A 12,317-nucleotide genomic window follows, 5' to 3' on the forward strand; every position below is an offset into this window, starting at 1 on the left:
GCATCGTTGAAGGCCACCACCTCTCCTTTGATTGGTTAAATAAACAGTCCCAGGATAGTTGAAATTACATCAGCCAGATGGACATGACAACAGATAGAGTCAACACACACATATTTTTTTCAAGAATGTTCTATGCGAGCCCACTAGTTAAAATAAGGCTTTCTGATAAATATTGCGTTTGCGGGATAAGAGTTAATCCATTCGTTTTTAGTGGTCTCAGTAGGCTGCCATTTTGCTGCTTAACTCATATTCCACAAACGTAATATTAATCAGAATCAAAGTTTCAACTAGTGGACCTGCTGGGAACATATTCTTGAAAGAAATATGTTTGGGTTGATTTCCCCCTTTAGGAAAAAAAATACAAGAATTTAGGTTGTGAATATAGGTCATTGCTCCTGATAGTGTAATCAACCTGCTGGTTGCAAGTAAGGGGAGTTCCACAGCGCTGAGGGAGACTAAGCTACTACCGCCCCCTTACATGCTTTCATGCACGCATTAACGTATTACCAACTTTTCAAAACAACAACATTGACTACCCACTCCTCTCCAACACAATCCTACCCATAACACAAAGCGTTAACGGTGTTGTGTAATTTGACTGGGCTTTGGCAGCATTGGAAGCAGCGGCAGAAGTGCCAGCCTCAGCAATTCAGGCCGCCCAATAAAGCAGCAGGCCTCATTCCGCTGGTAGCGTCTGCCAACCGCAGCCAGAGACAGGCCCATGCCACGCTTTCCAGCAGCCAGATGGGGGAAAAATCCCACCGTGCACAAATGCATCATTCCCACACACATGAAACAAAAACACAATGGTCAACATATTTGACTGGCAGCATAACTAGACAAGTAATTGCGGATGATGGAAATGCACATTCAGCACTCCATGCTATACGCTTCTAAAAATGACACGATAGACACGTGGCCTTGCACCAAACCACCAGAGTGGACCAGAGCAACTGGGCTTGTGGGCTTTAAGGCCTTGGCCCAAGACGCTTCACAGGAACTCAGGAAATGACATTTCCTACGTTTAGCAGGACGCAGAGAGAGCGAGAGAGCGAGAATGTGAGAGAGAGACTACTGGGAGAACGAGTGGGAGTTCCTAAGTGGGAACAGAGCAACCAGTGTTTCATATTACTGCGAAAAGAAGAGAAAGAGGGGAAGAGTTAATGTGGCCAAAGGCTGTGGTGGGTCGCGTTGTCGTGCTTCGCTTGTTGAAGCGTGTTGCAGCGTTGTGGGTTTATGGATTCAATGAGAGAGGACAATGTACATTTCCGTAGTGCTTCTGGTCCTGACTAGAGCTCTGCTCACAGGTAGGTTCATCTTGTTTACTGCAATAACACGGCAGGGCGAGTTAGAGGGAGCATGCATGCAACGACTGCAGAAAACACATCTAGAGAGGCGTGTGATATGAAACCTAAAATTATAGGTTGTGTTTTTTTACTTTAGATATAAGAAGAAGAAAAAAACACTGCATATACGCTCAAGCTAAAAGTGAGCATTGTCACCACACTTCTGACAAGTGACTTGAGAGAAAACCTCCATAAAGTTGACTAAACACAACTCTGTCAACAATAGTATTGAGTATTCATTTTTTTAAGGATCTAATTTGTGGCAACTCTTGTTCGCATTCAATTTGGGAGCATGGACAGACACTCAGGGAGATTCCCAAACTAGCCAAAACAACTGGATGGCATCTGGTCCATGTTATCTTTGTTGTCTTCTTCTCTTTTTAAGCCTGTTTTGGGCTTACTATATTGTTTCCCACCAGCAGATTCCCTTTTCCTTTTTTTCCCTTTTTTGGGGGGGGAATCACACATCTTGTGTCCAGACTCCGTGTCTCGAGTAGAAGTGAGCCGTCCCAGCTGGCTGCAGAACAAAACATCACTACCTGCAGGGAAGCAAAACAGCAGCGCGCCGGGAAGCGTTTTAGAGTAAGATGGGGCCGAATTTTTCCCGTCGCATGATAGAAAAACATGACAGCTTGAGATGGAGCTATTTGAATCTGTTCAGCCGCTGTGGGTGTGAATGTAAACAAAATGCCGCCATTAAGTTGAGCTGGCAGGATATCAACCACACTGCAGAAGCGAAGGGAGATGAAAGACAAGTAACCTAAACAAATATAAACTAAACAAGCACGCGGGAGGAAAAGACATCACGGAGCGGCGAGCGTCCTATTTGTTTGTTAGTCCAACCACGTTGTGGCAATTGGCAGTTTTTGCAATCCGCAATGTGCGCTCTGACAAAAAAAAAAGGCAGTTAATGTTAATGAATTAATGTACATTTATAGTGCATAAAGCATAAAAATAAACCACAAGCTTAACTAATTAACATAAATCATAGCGGTTCTACTGTGACGCATTTAATGAGCAGACTACTTCCTGGTTCGCGGAGTGTGACATGAGATTTTTTTTAGGGTTAGGGCCACCGATGAGCTGCAGCAATTTGTACACCCTGAACTGGTCGCCAGACAACTGCAGGACATAAACAAGCTTTCAGACTCATATTTACACCCGTGGACAATTTGGTGTCTTCAGTGAACCTAACATGTATGTTTGTGGAATATGGGAGGAAGCCACTCCCAGTTGAAGTTTATTGTAAGTAAAACTAGCTTAATGCTAACATACAATCAACAATGCCATTGAGATGCTAACAGTTAGAACCCTGTAAGCAATGGATATTTAAACAAAAATGTCTGGAACAACACATACATATAATATAACAAATTAATTACTGGCATATATTCTTTATCCTCAATTAAAGATGACTAACACAACAGCATCTTACTGAGACAGTTAAAGTAATAAGAAGATTCTTCTTTGTAAGTGTCTGCAATACTGTATAGTCTCCTGCCTCCCGGGCATACCAGAAGGAGCAGCACAATGAATTGGATTGCAGCATTAAATCGTGTTGCACATGAAGGTTTATATTATATTTAATTGTGTTATAACTTGTTTTTGTATTCAAATATTAAAGGGCGCTATTTTATCTTTTTAAAAAACACAAACACAAAAGTGTATTTTTTATGTCGGCGGGGATAACTTGGGAATTAACTTTTCTTTTAATATTATATTTAATAATATTACATCATCATAATATGTAATATTTATCCATTTAACATCCGTCTGAATTAAATTTGGCCATTGAGCACCGGTTTGCCCACCCCTTGTGTCAAAACTCTTTTTCTTATACTCTTTATGTTTTGTCAACAGAAGTATGTCATGCACTGAATGTGACAGTGATCCCGGGGCCCGTTGTCACGGCAACCGAGCGGAACAACCTGACACTGTCCTGCCTGGTATCCCAGAGGAAGAAGAACGGCAGCACTCTCGTCCTCCGCTGGTTCTTCTCCCCTCTGGCTGCTCCCACCCCCGCGCCTCCTTTACCTTTCCCGTCCCCTTCCCCCGCTGCCCCTGCGTCCTCCCAGCACCTCATAGTCAAAATGGGCGTCAAGAAAATCAAGCTGTACGGGAATTACACCCGCCGCTTCTCCCAGCCCAAGTTTCGTCTTTACGAGCAAATGGAGGGAGAGGTGTACCGCTTGAGGATTCTCAACGTGAGTGGGACGGACCAGGGCTTCTACACATGTCGAGTGCACGAGATAAGAAAGTACAGGAACATATGGAGGGCAGCGTCCAATGGTAGCAGCACCACACAGCTGACAGGTAACTAAAGCTAATTCCTTCTACCTGAGTGAGTTTAGCCTCCCTGGTAACACAAGCTGCGTCCAAATCTGGCGTCCTCCAAAAGCCGAATTTGAAGGTTACATGACGCAACTTCAGATCTGGCCTTCATTTCCATGGAGACCGACGGCCCTGAATGAAGGTTTCTTCGGATCACGCTGCCTGCATTGCTCCGCCCCTCTTCTATGCCACTTTTCACCACAGTTTATGTGGTCCAGGAGGCTACACGAGGAGGGGTCTTCGAAGCCCCCCAGACTGCGAAGGGTCCTCCATTATACGAATTTGGAAACAGTTGCATGTCGCTGATAATGTGGCCAAAATGGAGCCCGATTCCCCTTTCCGATTAGTCAGCAACCGGATTTTGGGATGTCTCTAAAAAGACTATCCTGAGTGATTAGGTGCGTTATGAGTGATTCTGATGAACGTTTGTGATGAAGACTCAGGCCCAACAATGATAAATGTTAATTTCTTTGATAGTTACGTTTGCAAATCCTTAAAGTGGAAGTCAACCCAAACATATTTTTTTCAAAAATATGTTGTATGCAGGCCTACTAGTTGAAACAAGGTATTCGGATTAATATTGTGTTTGTGGAATGTGAGTTATGCAGCAAAATACACCCGTTTTTAGCCATCTCAGGGGGCAGCCATTTTGTCACTTCTGTCGACTGAAGATGGCATTGAAGTTGCTCAGGGCTCAGGTAACAACCAATCATGGCTCAGCTGCAGAAAACAGGTCAGCTGTGATTGGTCGTTACCTGAGCCCAGAGCAACTGTGATGTGATTTTGAATCGACATACCTGACAAAATGGCCGCCCCCAGAGATTGCTAAAAACGAGTGAATTAACTCTTATTCCACAAACGCAATATTTCTCAGAACTTTCTTTCAAGTAAGCCTGCAAAGAACATATTCTAGAAAAAAATATGCTTGGGTTGACTTCCACTTTAAGAGTGTGGTCAACACGGACTTTGTCATTCGTGATCTGAAACGACATCTCGGAACTAACCTAAAGCTTGTGCTGTTGCTGATAGAAACAGACGAGCAACTGGTTGGGTTTGTCATTCACCACAATCAAAATGACAAGAAGAGTTTGCCACCCCAATGTAGGGTACGTTTGCCCATTCACTCTGACGCCCTAACACCACTCTAAAAATGGTATGTTTGGAGAGGTCCCATTCAGCAGCTGATATGCTACAAAGCAATCAGCAGCATGTGCTTGAACTGTTGCCTGACGCACTGGATGCACCCGTGTCTCCATTGGAGCGCACTTGTTTTTTGGGGCACTCTAAATAAGCAAACAGCACATTTAAACAACGTTCTGAATTTCTAAACGGTTGGAGTGAACCAGTGCGCGCTCGCAGAATATTTCCAAACACGCCTAATATCTAATATTTAGCCGATAGCTCCTTCGAATGCCTCTATTATCTACTTCCCTTTTGTTGTATTTTCTGGTAGTCTGGATGCCCCGTGGCACAATGCTGCCTTTCACAGCTGAGTTTTGGTACCACGTTTGTGATTGTCAGTGAAGATATCATCATGTGGGTGGCGTTCTGTGCAGGTCATCTTGAGTAGTACACCACATACACGAGCAGAACAGTCAGCACACATGCACCAACTATTTCCTTATCGCGTGGGGTCGGTCTCTCACATTTAAAAAATCGGGCAAGATGTTAAAAATTAGTACGCGGGTGCCAGGCTTTATACTATATTTCTGTTTTTGTGGCTCAAATTTCAAAAGGGGAATGCAAAAGAACACTGTGTTGAATGGGAAATGTGCATGTTTTGGCTGCTTTCTGAGATCCAAAATAACCTCGAGAGGAAGGATTTATGAGAATAGGTGTGTCTTCTCACAACGCCATCTTGCCAAACCCCAAGATGACTCGATTGTGGCCTATTCCAGAAAAAAAAAAAATATAAATACGAATGGACCAATCAGGATCTTGAGGTTAAGAAGAAAGAAAATCTGTATGCTTGTAAATTGAACAGATTACAGTCGAATGTGTTGCCATAGCAGCAGTTAAACCGAACAACAAAGAAAATGGATGGTTGGATGGAATTCTTCAAACAAAAAACAAATTAAGGTCTCCTTGATATAGCCACATAAGCTTTTTATCCAATCTGCCAATCAATCTAATCCCCAAACACTCCTAATACCGCACATAATAATGAACTTGTTTTGATATATTTAGTGTGACTCTCGGAGGACTGAAATGGGAAAAAAGGTTCCACAGCCCTAATGTAAAAGATGTTGTCATTAACAACTCTACTCAATGGCAAGTTGGTTGATGACGTTCTCATAATTAACATGAGAAGCTGAGCGTTCATCACATCGCAATAAAAGTTTGACCATCTTCCAAACAATTTCTAACATCTCCGTTTCGTACGCATACTGCATATAAATCAAACAACCTGGCGTGTCGGATTCGAATAAAAGCACCGTCAGTTATCAGCATCTATTTAATTATCAGTTGATTCTGGCAAGCAAAGTCAAGCCAAACACAGAATCTCACACATATCGCCAAGAGTGACTACAACGGAGCCAAGGGGAAATTCTGCTGTCATCGCATGGAAACCTCATTGTCTGGAATACCAGGACATCCCCACGTACCGCACACATGACAGCCATGTTACGGAAAGAAGCAAACATTGGAAAAAGCCAATACAGCGCTATACTGCAGTTTGATCGTTTGCGTTGAACCACGCCCCCCCCCCCCCCCCCCTCAGTGTGCGCGCCGCCCCTTTTCTGTGGTATTTCCATATCAAAACAATGAGCTCACATGGCCAAACCACACGCAACAATATCAGTCTGTGAATGAGCGTGAGCAGAGGTAGCTTGTTGCTGAGCTGGCCGCGTTCACCGACTGTGAAATACATGACTTCAGCGTTTTGAAAGCTCCTTTAGGAAAACGTTCATTTTCGCACCCAAATCCACAACCGCAACAAAGCTCAACTAAAATGACGATTGCACACTAAACGGTTGTGGTTTGATGCAGCCGCAGTAATGTCCATCTATATGATGCGCGAGCTCAACATTCGGTTGCAGCTCTCGCTTACTTTTAGGCACTCAGAACATTTGCATGACGGAGGCATCTGCCAACGCCCTGTCCTACATTCAGGCCAGTGCCCCACTGACGAAGCCACGCGGCCGCAGGCATCTCCGACATGCGCACACCACAGAAGCAGAAAAACAAGGGCTGTCATTAAAAGGGCAAACAAATCAAAATGCTAACTCTGACTCTTAAGTTGGGGATCTCCTCCGTCTGATGGAAAAAGGCTGGGATTGGAACACGGAACATTGGCTGTGAACTACTTTGGCAACTTTTACGAACTGAAAAATGGAATTATTCATTCCATGTATCCAATATCGGATGCTGCTGCCTGGCTTCAGCGGGGACAGCATTCATGGATCTGATATACACAACACTCATTAGTAACATTAGGTACTGCGACACAGTCTTCCATCCATGCATTTTCATTCCGCTTATCGTCATCGGGGTCACAGGTGAGACAATCCGAGCTGACCTTCATCAGGAGGTGGGGTATAACAAACTGTAAACACTTGCAGAGATTTACTGACATACAGGCATAGCTTGCCGTATCGCAGTTCACTTTTCGTGGTCTCACGGTATTGTGGATTTTTCGAGCATACATAATATTCCATTTTATACTGTCAATTTTCTACTAAATTATGGTCATTATTTTTATACATGGACTAATGCACGAGCCAGGAGAAAAGCATCCGTAAAAGACAGAGAAAATGTGGTATCATTTCACTTAAAAAAAAAAAAAAGATTAAACGCAAGCCAGCCGCATGGCCTCGGAACAGAATTTTGGGCAAATTCCATGGCTCGTATGATTTTACAAACTCCTACAAGGGAATTTGTCCAAATGAACACCAATCAAAACCACACGTAGGGCGATGGTAAATTGTGTCAACGTTTGATAATCATGAATATTTGCCTTCAAATGGGAGGCGTATTCATCTGTTTGAATACTTGTTTTGTTTTCATTCAAAGGCTGATTTCTTTTTTTATACATCGACTCCCCAAGTGTACCCAATAAAATGGCCAGGAAGTGTAATTTGACTACATGTATATTTCTCACTCCTGTGACATTTATTAGCGCCATATTCACATGTGACAAGTCAATCACAGTTGATGTATCTTATGAGTTTATGCGGCGTATGCATTTAAAAGACATATTAAAAAGTCATTAAGGGGTGCTTAGGTTAAGTCATTTATGTACGTAGCCTGTATTCATTCTCCTCAACCTTTTGCTAAATACCCCTGGCCTGTTCACGCCACATCATTCATTGACACATACGCGCTGCAATGTCCTCATTCATTTATGGTGTATGTGTGTGCGTGTGCGTGTGTGTGTGTGCGCCACTCACGCTCCATTTCAGCCTTTTGTGATATTTCTGGAAACCACAGAGGCTGTCTGGCCTCGAGTGGGTCCGTTTCTTCAGAAAACAGCAATTTACAAAGATGCTTAGTCTGGACGGCTTCTCCTTCTTAAATGTTTTTTCTTTTTTCCTCCTCTCTACAGTGCATTTTACACTGGAGGCTCGTAGAGGTGAAGGAATTTGGCGTCTGTTATCAGGTATTCCCCCGGCCCTTCGCACTAATGTTGTTTCCCCGACATTAATGGCTGGTTTTTAATGTTATTGTTCCAATGCGTTTGTCTTACTAGACGTGAACGTGTGCGCCGTGCTGATCTGCTCGCTGGGCTTGGTCTCCATCTTCCTCTTCACTCTCACGCTCACATTCCAGTACTTCTACAAGAGACACAGGCTCAAAGGTCACTTCATTTACCATCCGCGATTCACATGAAACAATCGATTAATACAACCTTGGAGGTCGAACACAATCCCTTGCAGTACGTTGGACAACCTCAGATGTTTGTATTTTGGTTTCTCCACAGCAAGTTACCTTCTGGTCAAGTGTCCAGAGAGCAGGTAGGACTTAATGTGTCTTCATTAAATAAGAAATAAGACGTAACATGTTCTGAGTTTCATCATCATCACTTTTCCATTCAGCTCCGGAGAGACGGTAACCAGCTCCAGCAGTGCTTCTAGTTCCTCGCCAAGAGCACAGAATAAATACATGGGGCAGAAAAGTGATATAAAAATGGCGTTAAAACCCCCTACGGTGCCTGAGGAGCCACCACCACCCACACCTCCTACAGGTAAAAACATCAGGACAGTTTGAGTTGTATATCAGATATTGCAAGCCCAACGGGTCAACTCACAAAAGGTTTGGACTGTGTGTGAAGTCTATGTCATATTTTCCAAATGTGTTGGAGGCATTAAAGGATAGCAGGGCCAGTACTTGAGCCCCCCCCCCTGCCCCCCGTGATGCTAAGAAACTGAATGAGAGGGTTAAAATAACAGCACGTGAAGGTATCATTATGGAGGCAGTATAATTCAATTTGCAGTACCATGAAAACAACATGCAGACAATGGGAGACCAGTGAAAAATGGTGAGGGAACTCTACACTCTTATTTGGGGAAAGTCCCACTGCGGGAATTCATTTTAAAAGCATCATCAGTATAAAAAAAAAAGCTGCTAAAAGCTTACCAAGAAAAAAAGACGTTGACAATTACTTACCCTTTATATTTTTATTTTCAGTGCCTGTGGCTTCAAAAAGACCCCAGAAGCCCAAAAGGTCAAAGGTTCCAAGGAGGTCTGCCACTGTAAGTCTTCATCTTCAGCATCTCCTCTACTAATGTCAGTAATAGCACAAAATTAATTTAATCATTTTAAAAAGCCGCTTATAAAATTGCAGCTGCCGAAATACACGCAAGAGGGAATTTGTCTCGCGACCGCGTGATTGTCTACAGGAGTTTATTGCTCTCTCTTCATTCGGTTATGAGTGTGATAATTATATTTATCGCTATTGCTTCTCAAACACAATTATTTATTTAGGGCGCTTCACTGGTTTTATTTCTACAATTTAACTATCAAGTAAGTTCACACAGAAGAAAAGTACTCCAATGTTTCCAGCATTTTTCCATTTTTTTTTTTCCTTTATGTGACGAATGACCATAATCCAATGTAAGCATCCCCCAAAAATGCATTCCCTCTTTGACTATCCATTACTCATATATTTTTTGCTTAGACTAATGCTTTCTTTCCTGATAATGCAGGACTGTTCCTAATACAAATGCTCGTCAGGCAGGATTAACCGTGCACTTTATATTTCCCCTCAACTCTGATCTACACTCACAAGGTCAACATGTGCATGTATGCAGTCTTTTCTTATTCCTGACTAAATGGCCGCCTTCCCGTTGGCAGCCTCAAGCACGTCAGGAGGACAGCCTGACATACGCGGAGCTGGAGTTGGTCCGACCGACCGTCGAGCCCCCGGCCTCAACAAGTCCCGACCCTGACCCTTCCAGCCCAGACACGGTGTACGCTCAGATCCTCTTCCAGGAGAAGCAGCTGTAAACACAGCAACTCGATCTGGACCCACGGATGTCTCGCTATACCTCCCGGAGAGGAAGACGCGATTGGGTTCCGGAGTGAGGATTATGAACATGCGATGTGACTATTTGCATTTGTTTTTGCTGTATGTGTCTTTGCGTGTCTTTGAGCACCTGGTTCCAGTCCAACGCAGACATTTTCGAAGGGCCTTATTTTATTGTTTGCTTTGTCGGCATCTCTGGTCTGTGAGCCAGATGTTCATAAGAATGCTCTGTTAATGCTGAGTGGACACTCGGGAGAGAAATGATTGTCAATGCTCCTTTTCCTCGACAAAACTGCAACCCTTGGCTTTTATTCATTCATCTATAGTTTACAGAGAAAAGCAATTAATAAATAATAAATGCCAATGTCAAATATATATGCCAATGTAAAATACTTGTTTCATATAAAAACTGTTTTAAAAATGATCTGGTGACTTTCCTCTGTCACGTTCATATCACCAACCCTTTTCTATACGCCAATAGGATCGTGGGCTAGCTGGAGTTTACACTCTAAAAACACTTGAGTTGAAATTAACACAATTTTGGGTCAAAAAAGGACCGATCCACTATTTGGGTCAATTCGACCCAACTTTCTGGGTTGTTTTCTGCAAAAACAACCGCAAATATGGGTAGTTTTGTACAAAACAATGCAAGAAGGTGAGTGAAATTGACCCAATTTGTGGATTGATCCATTTTTGACCCAAAATTGTGTTATTTTTAACCCAATTGTTTTTAGAGTGTATCCTAGCTGACTTTGGGCAAGAGGTGAGTACAGCCAATTGCGGGGTGCAAACTCACATTCAGAATTATGGATAATTTTGCGTACACTGGACCTGGTGTGCATGTTTTTGGAAAGTGTGAGGAAGCCAGAGTACCCAGCGAAAACATGCAAACAAAGGGAGAACATGCAAAACCGATACAGAGCCGATATTCAAACCCTGAACCAGAGGACTGTGAGGTAGACATCCTAACCGCTCAAACATGCTTCCTATTAACATCATTGCCCCTCCATCCATCTTTTATATGGTTTATTCTAACTAGGGATCGAAGGGATTAGTCGTCAACTTTACTACTCCACATTTACATTTAAAGCTAAAAGTTGACTAATCGTGAATCGTGTTTTTTTTTTTTTGTATTGCATCTTCCAGTCGACCATTTCAAAGAGGACTTCCATCTCACCCGTTTGCTGCAGTCTGTGGACTATACCACTCTTCGGAGCAGCAAAACGTCCTGCCAACTAGGCGACGCAGTCTTCATACAATGAATGAGAATAGCCGTTAGGCTTGCTATAGCTTTGGCTATTCTGATTGTCGCTAGTCTTAAAATATTCATACCAGGGGGACAACGGGACTGGCGGTGAGGAACAAAAGCATGAGGTGAAGCTCAATCTTTGTTGCCAAAGTGTTATGTCCACTTATGCGTGCCTATTATTACGCCTAATCCTTTTCACTTGCGCCCAATGTGGTGTTAAAATTTCACGGCAAAGTTCTACTCTCCAAGCCAAACCAATCTTGTTTCAAACAAGCTAGATAATCACATGCGATTAGACTGTGTAAGGTTGTTTGGTTATCCCTCACCACCTGAATACACATATTAAAATATCTCTGTACAAGAAGTGCGGTGTCAGAGCGGATGTGTATGGAGAAAGAACTCTGGGATAATTATTGTTATGATTTGGGGCCAAGCACATAAACTAAATTGAATTGAACTGCGGAGCACAGGGAGTCGATTCTTGCAAAATGGCCTTGGCAATTAGCATCAAATAACACATTTTGTGGGGTGGCGCATGCGTTACGCTCAAGCAGGCAAGAAAGGTGAAGGTCGTGAGGCATTTGCTGAAGGTTAGGTTGAAAAATAGAAGAGCAGGAAGAGTACGATGCACACGCTCTCTATGAGTGGGAGAGGTGATGGTGATGATGATGATGATGATGATGATGATGAGCCTCATCATCCCCCACAGTTCGCTCTCGTCGACCAGGATGAACCCGCTAATGACGACATTTATTCAAATTAGGCTAATTGTAATCATGGTTAATAATTAGCTTTACAGTGCAGTATAATTGGGTTAAGCTACAAGATGGTTCTGCCTTGGCGCTATAATTTATTTGATTTAATTACTGTGAAGAAGCCGACGCTTGGACATCTCTATCATAAAACCAGCCATGTAGAGAGAATG

General features: G+C 43.0%; 1 protein-coding gene across 1 annotated transcript; it reads left to right on the top strand.

The window, feature by feature from the left end:
• Positions 1–1,092: 1,092 nt before the first annotated feature.
• On the top strand, positions 1,093–10,567 carry vstm4a (V-set and transmembrane domain containing 4a). The gene is made up of 8 exons (XM_086046064.1): positions 1,093–1,307; positions 3,207–3,659; positions 8,224–8,277; positions 8,368–8,475; positions 8,599–8,632; positions 8,714–8,862; positions 9,306–9,370; positions 9,972–10,567. Exons 1-8 carry the CDS (start codon positions 1,259–1,261, stop codon positions 10,122–10,124), a joined length of 1,065 nt encoding a protein of 354 aa, XP_085902190.1. The 5' UTR covers positions 1,093–1,258; the 3' UTR covers positions 10,125–10,567.
• The last annotated feature ends 1,750 nt before the right edge of the window (positions 10,568–12,317 follow it).

The sequence above is a fragment of the Filicampus tigris genome, chromosome 11, assembly GCF_054856515.1.
Source record: "Filicampus tigris isolate MCC_2025a chromosome 11, RoL_Ftig_1.0, whole genome shotgun sequence".
Taxonomy (NCBI): domain Eukaryota; kingdom Metazoa; phylum Chordata; class Actinopteri; order Syngnathiformes; family Syngnathidae; genus Filicampus; species Filicampus tigris.

Excerpts from the sequence above, each read along its gene's own strand:
- vstm4a (XM_086046064.1), top strand. The coding sequence starts at position 1,259 with ATGTACATTTCCGTAGTGCTTCTGGTCCTGACTAGAGCTCTGCTCACA. Across the intron at positions 8,278-8,367 it reads AATTTGGCGTCTGTTATCAG|ACGTGAACGTGTGCGCCGTG; the intron begins GTATTCCCCCGG and ends TTGTCTTACTAG. Across the intron at positions 8,863-9,305 it reads ACCACCCACACCTCCTACAG|TGCCTGTGGCTTCAAAAAGA; the intron begins GTAAAAACATCA and ends TTTTATTTTCAG.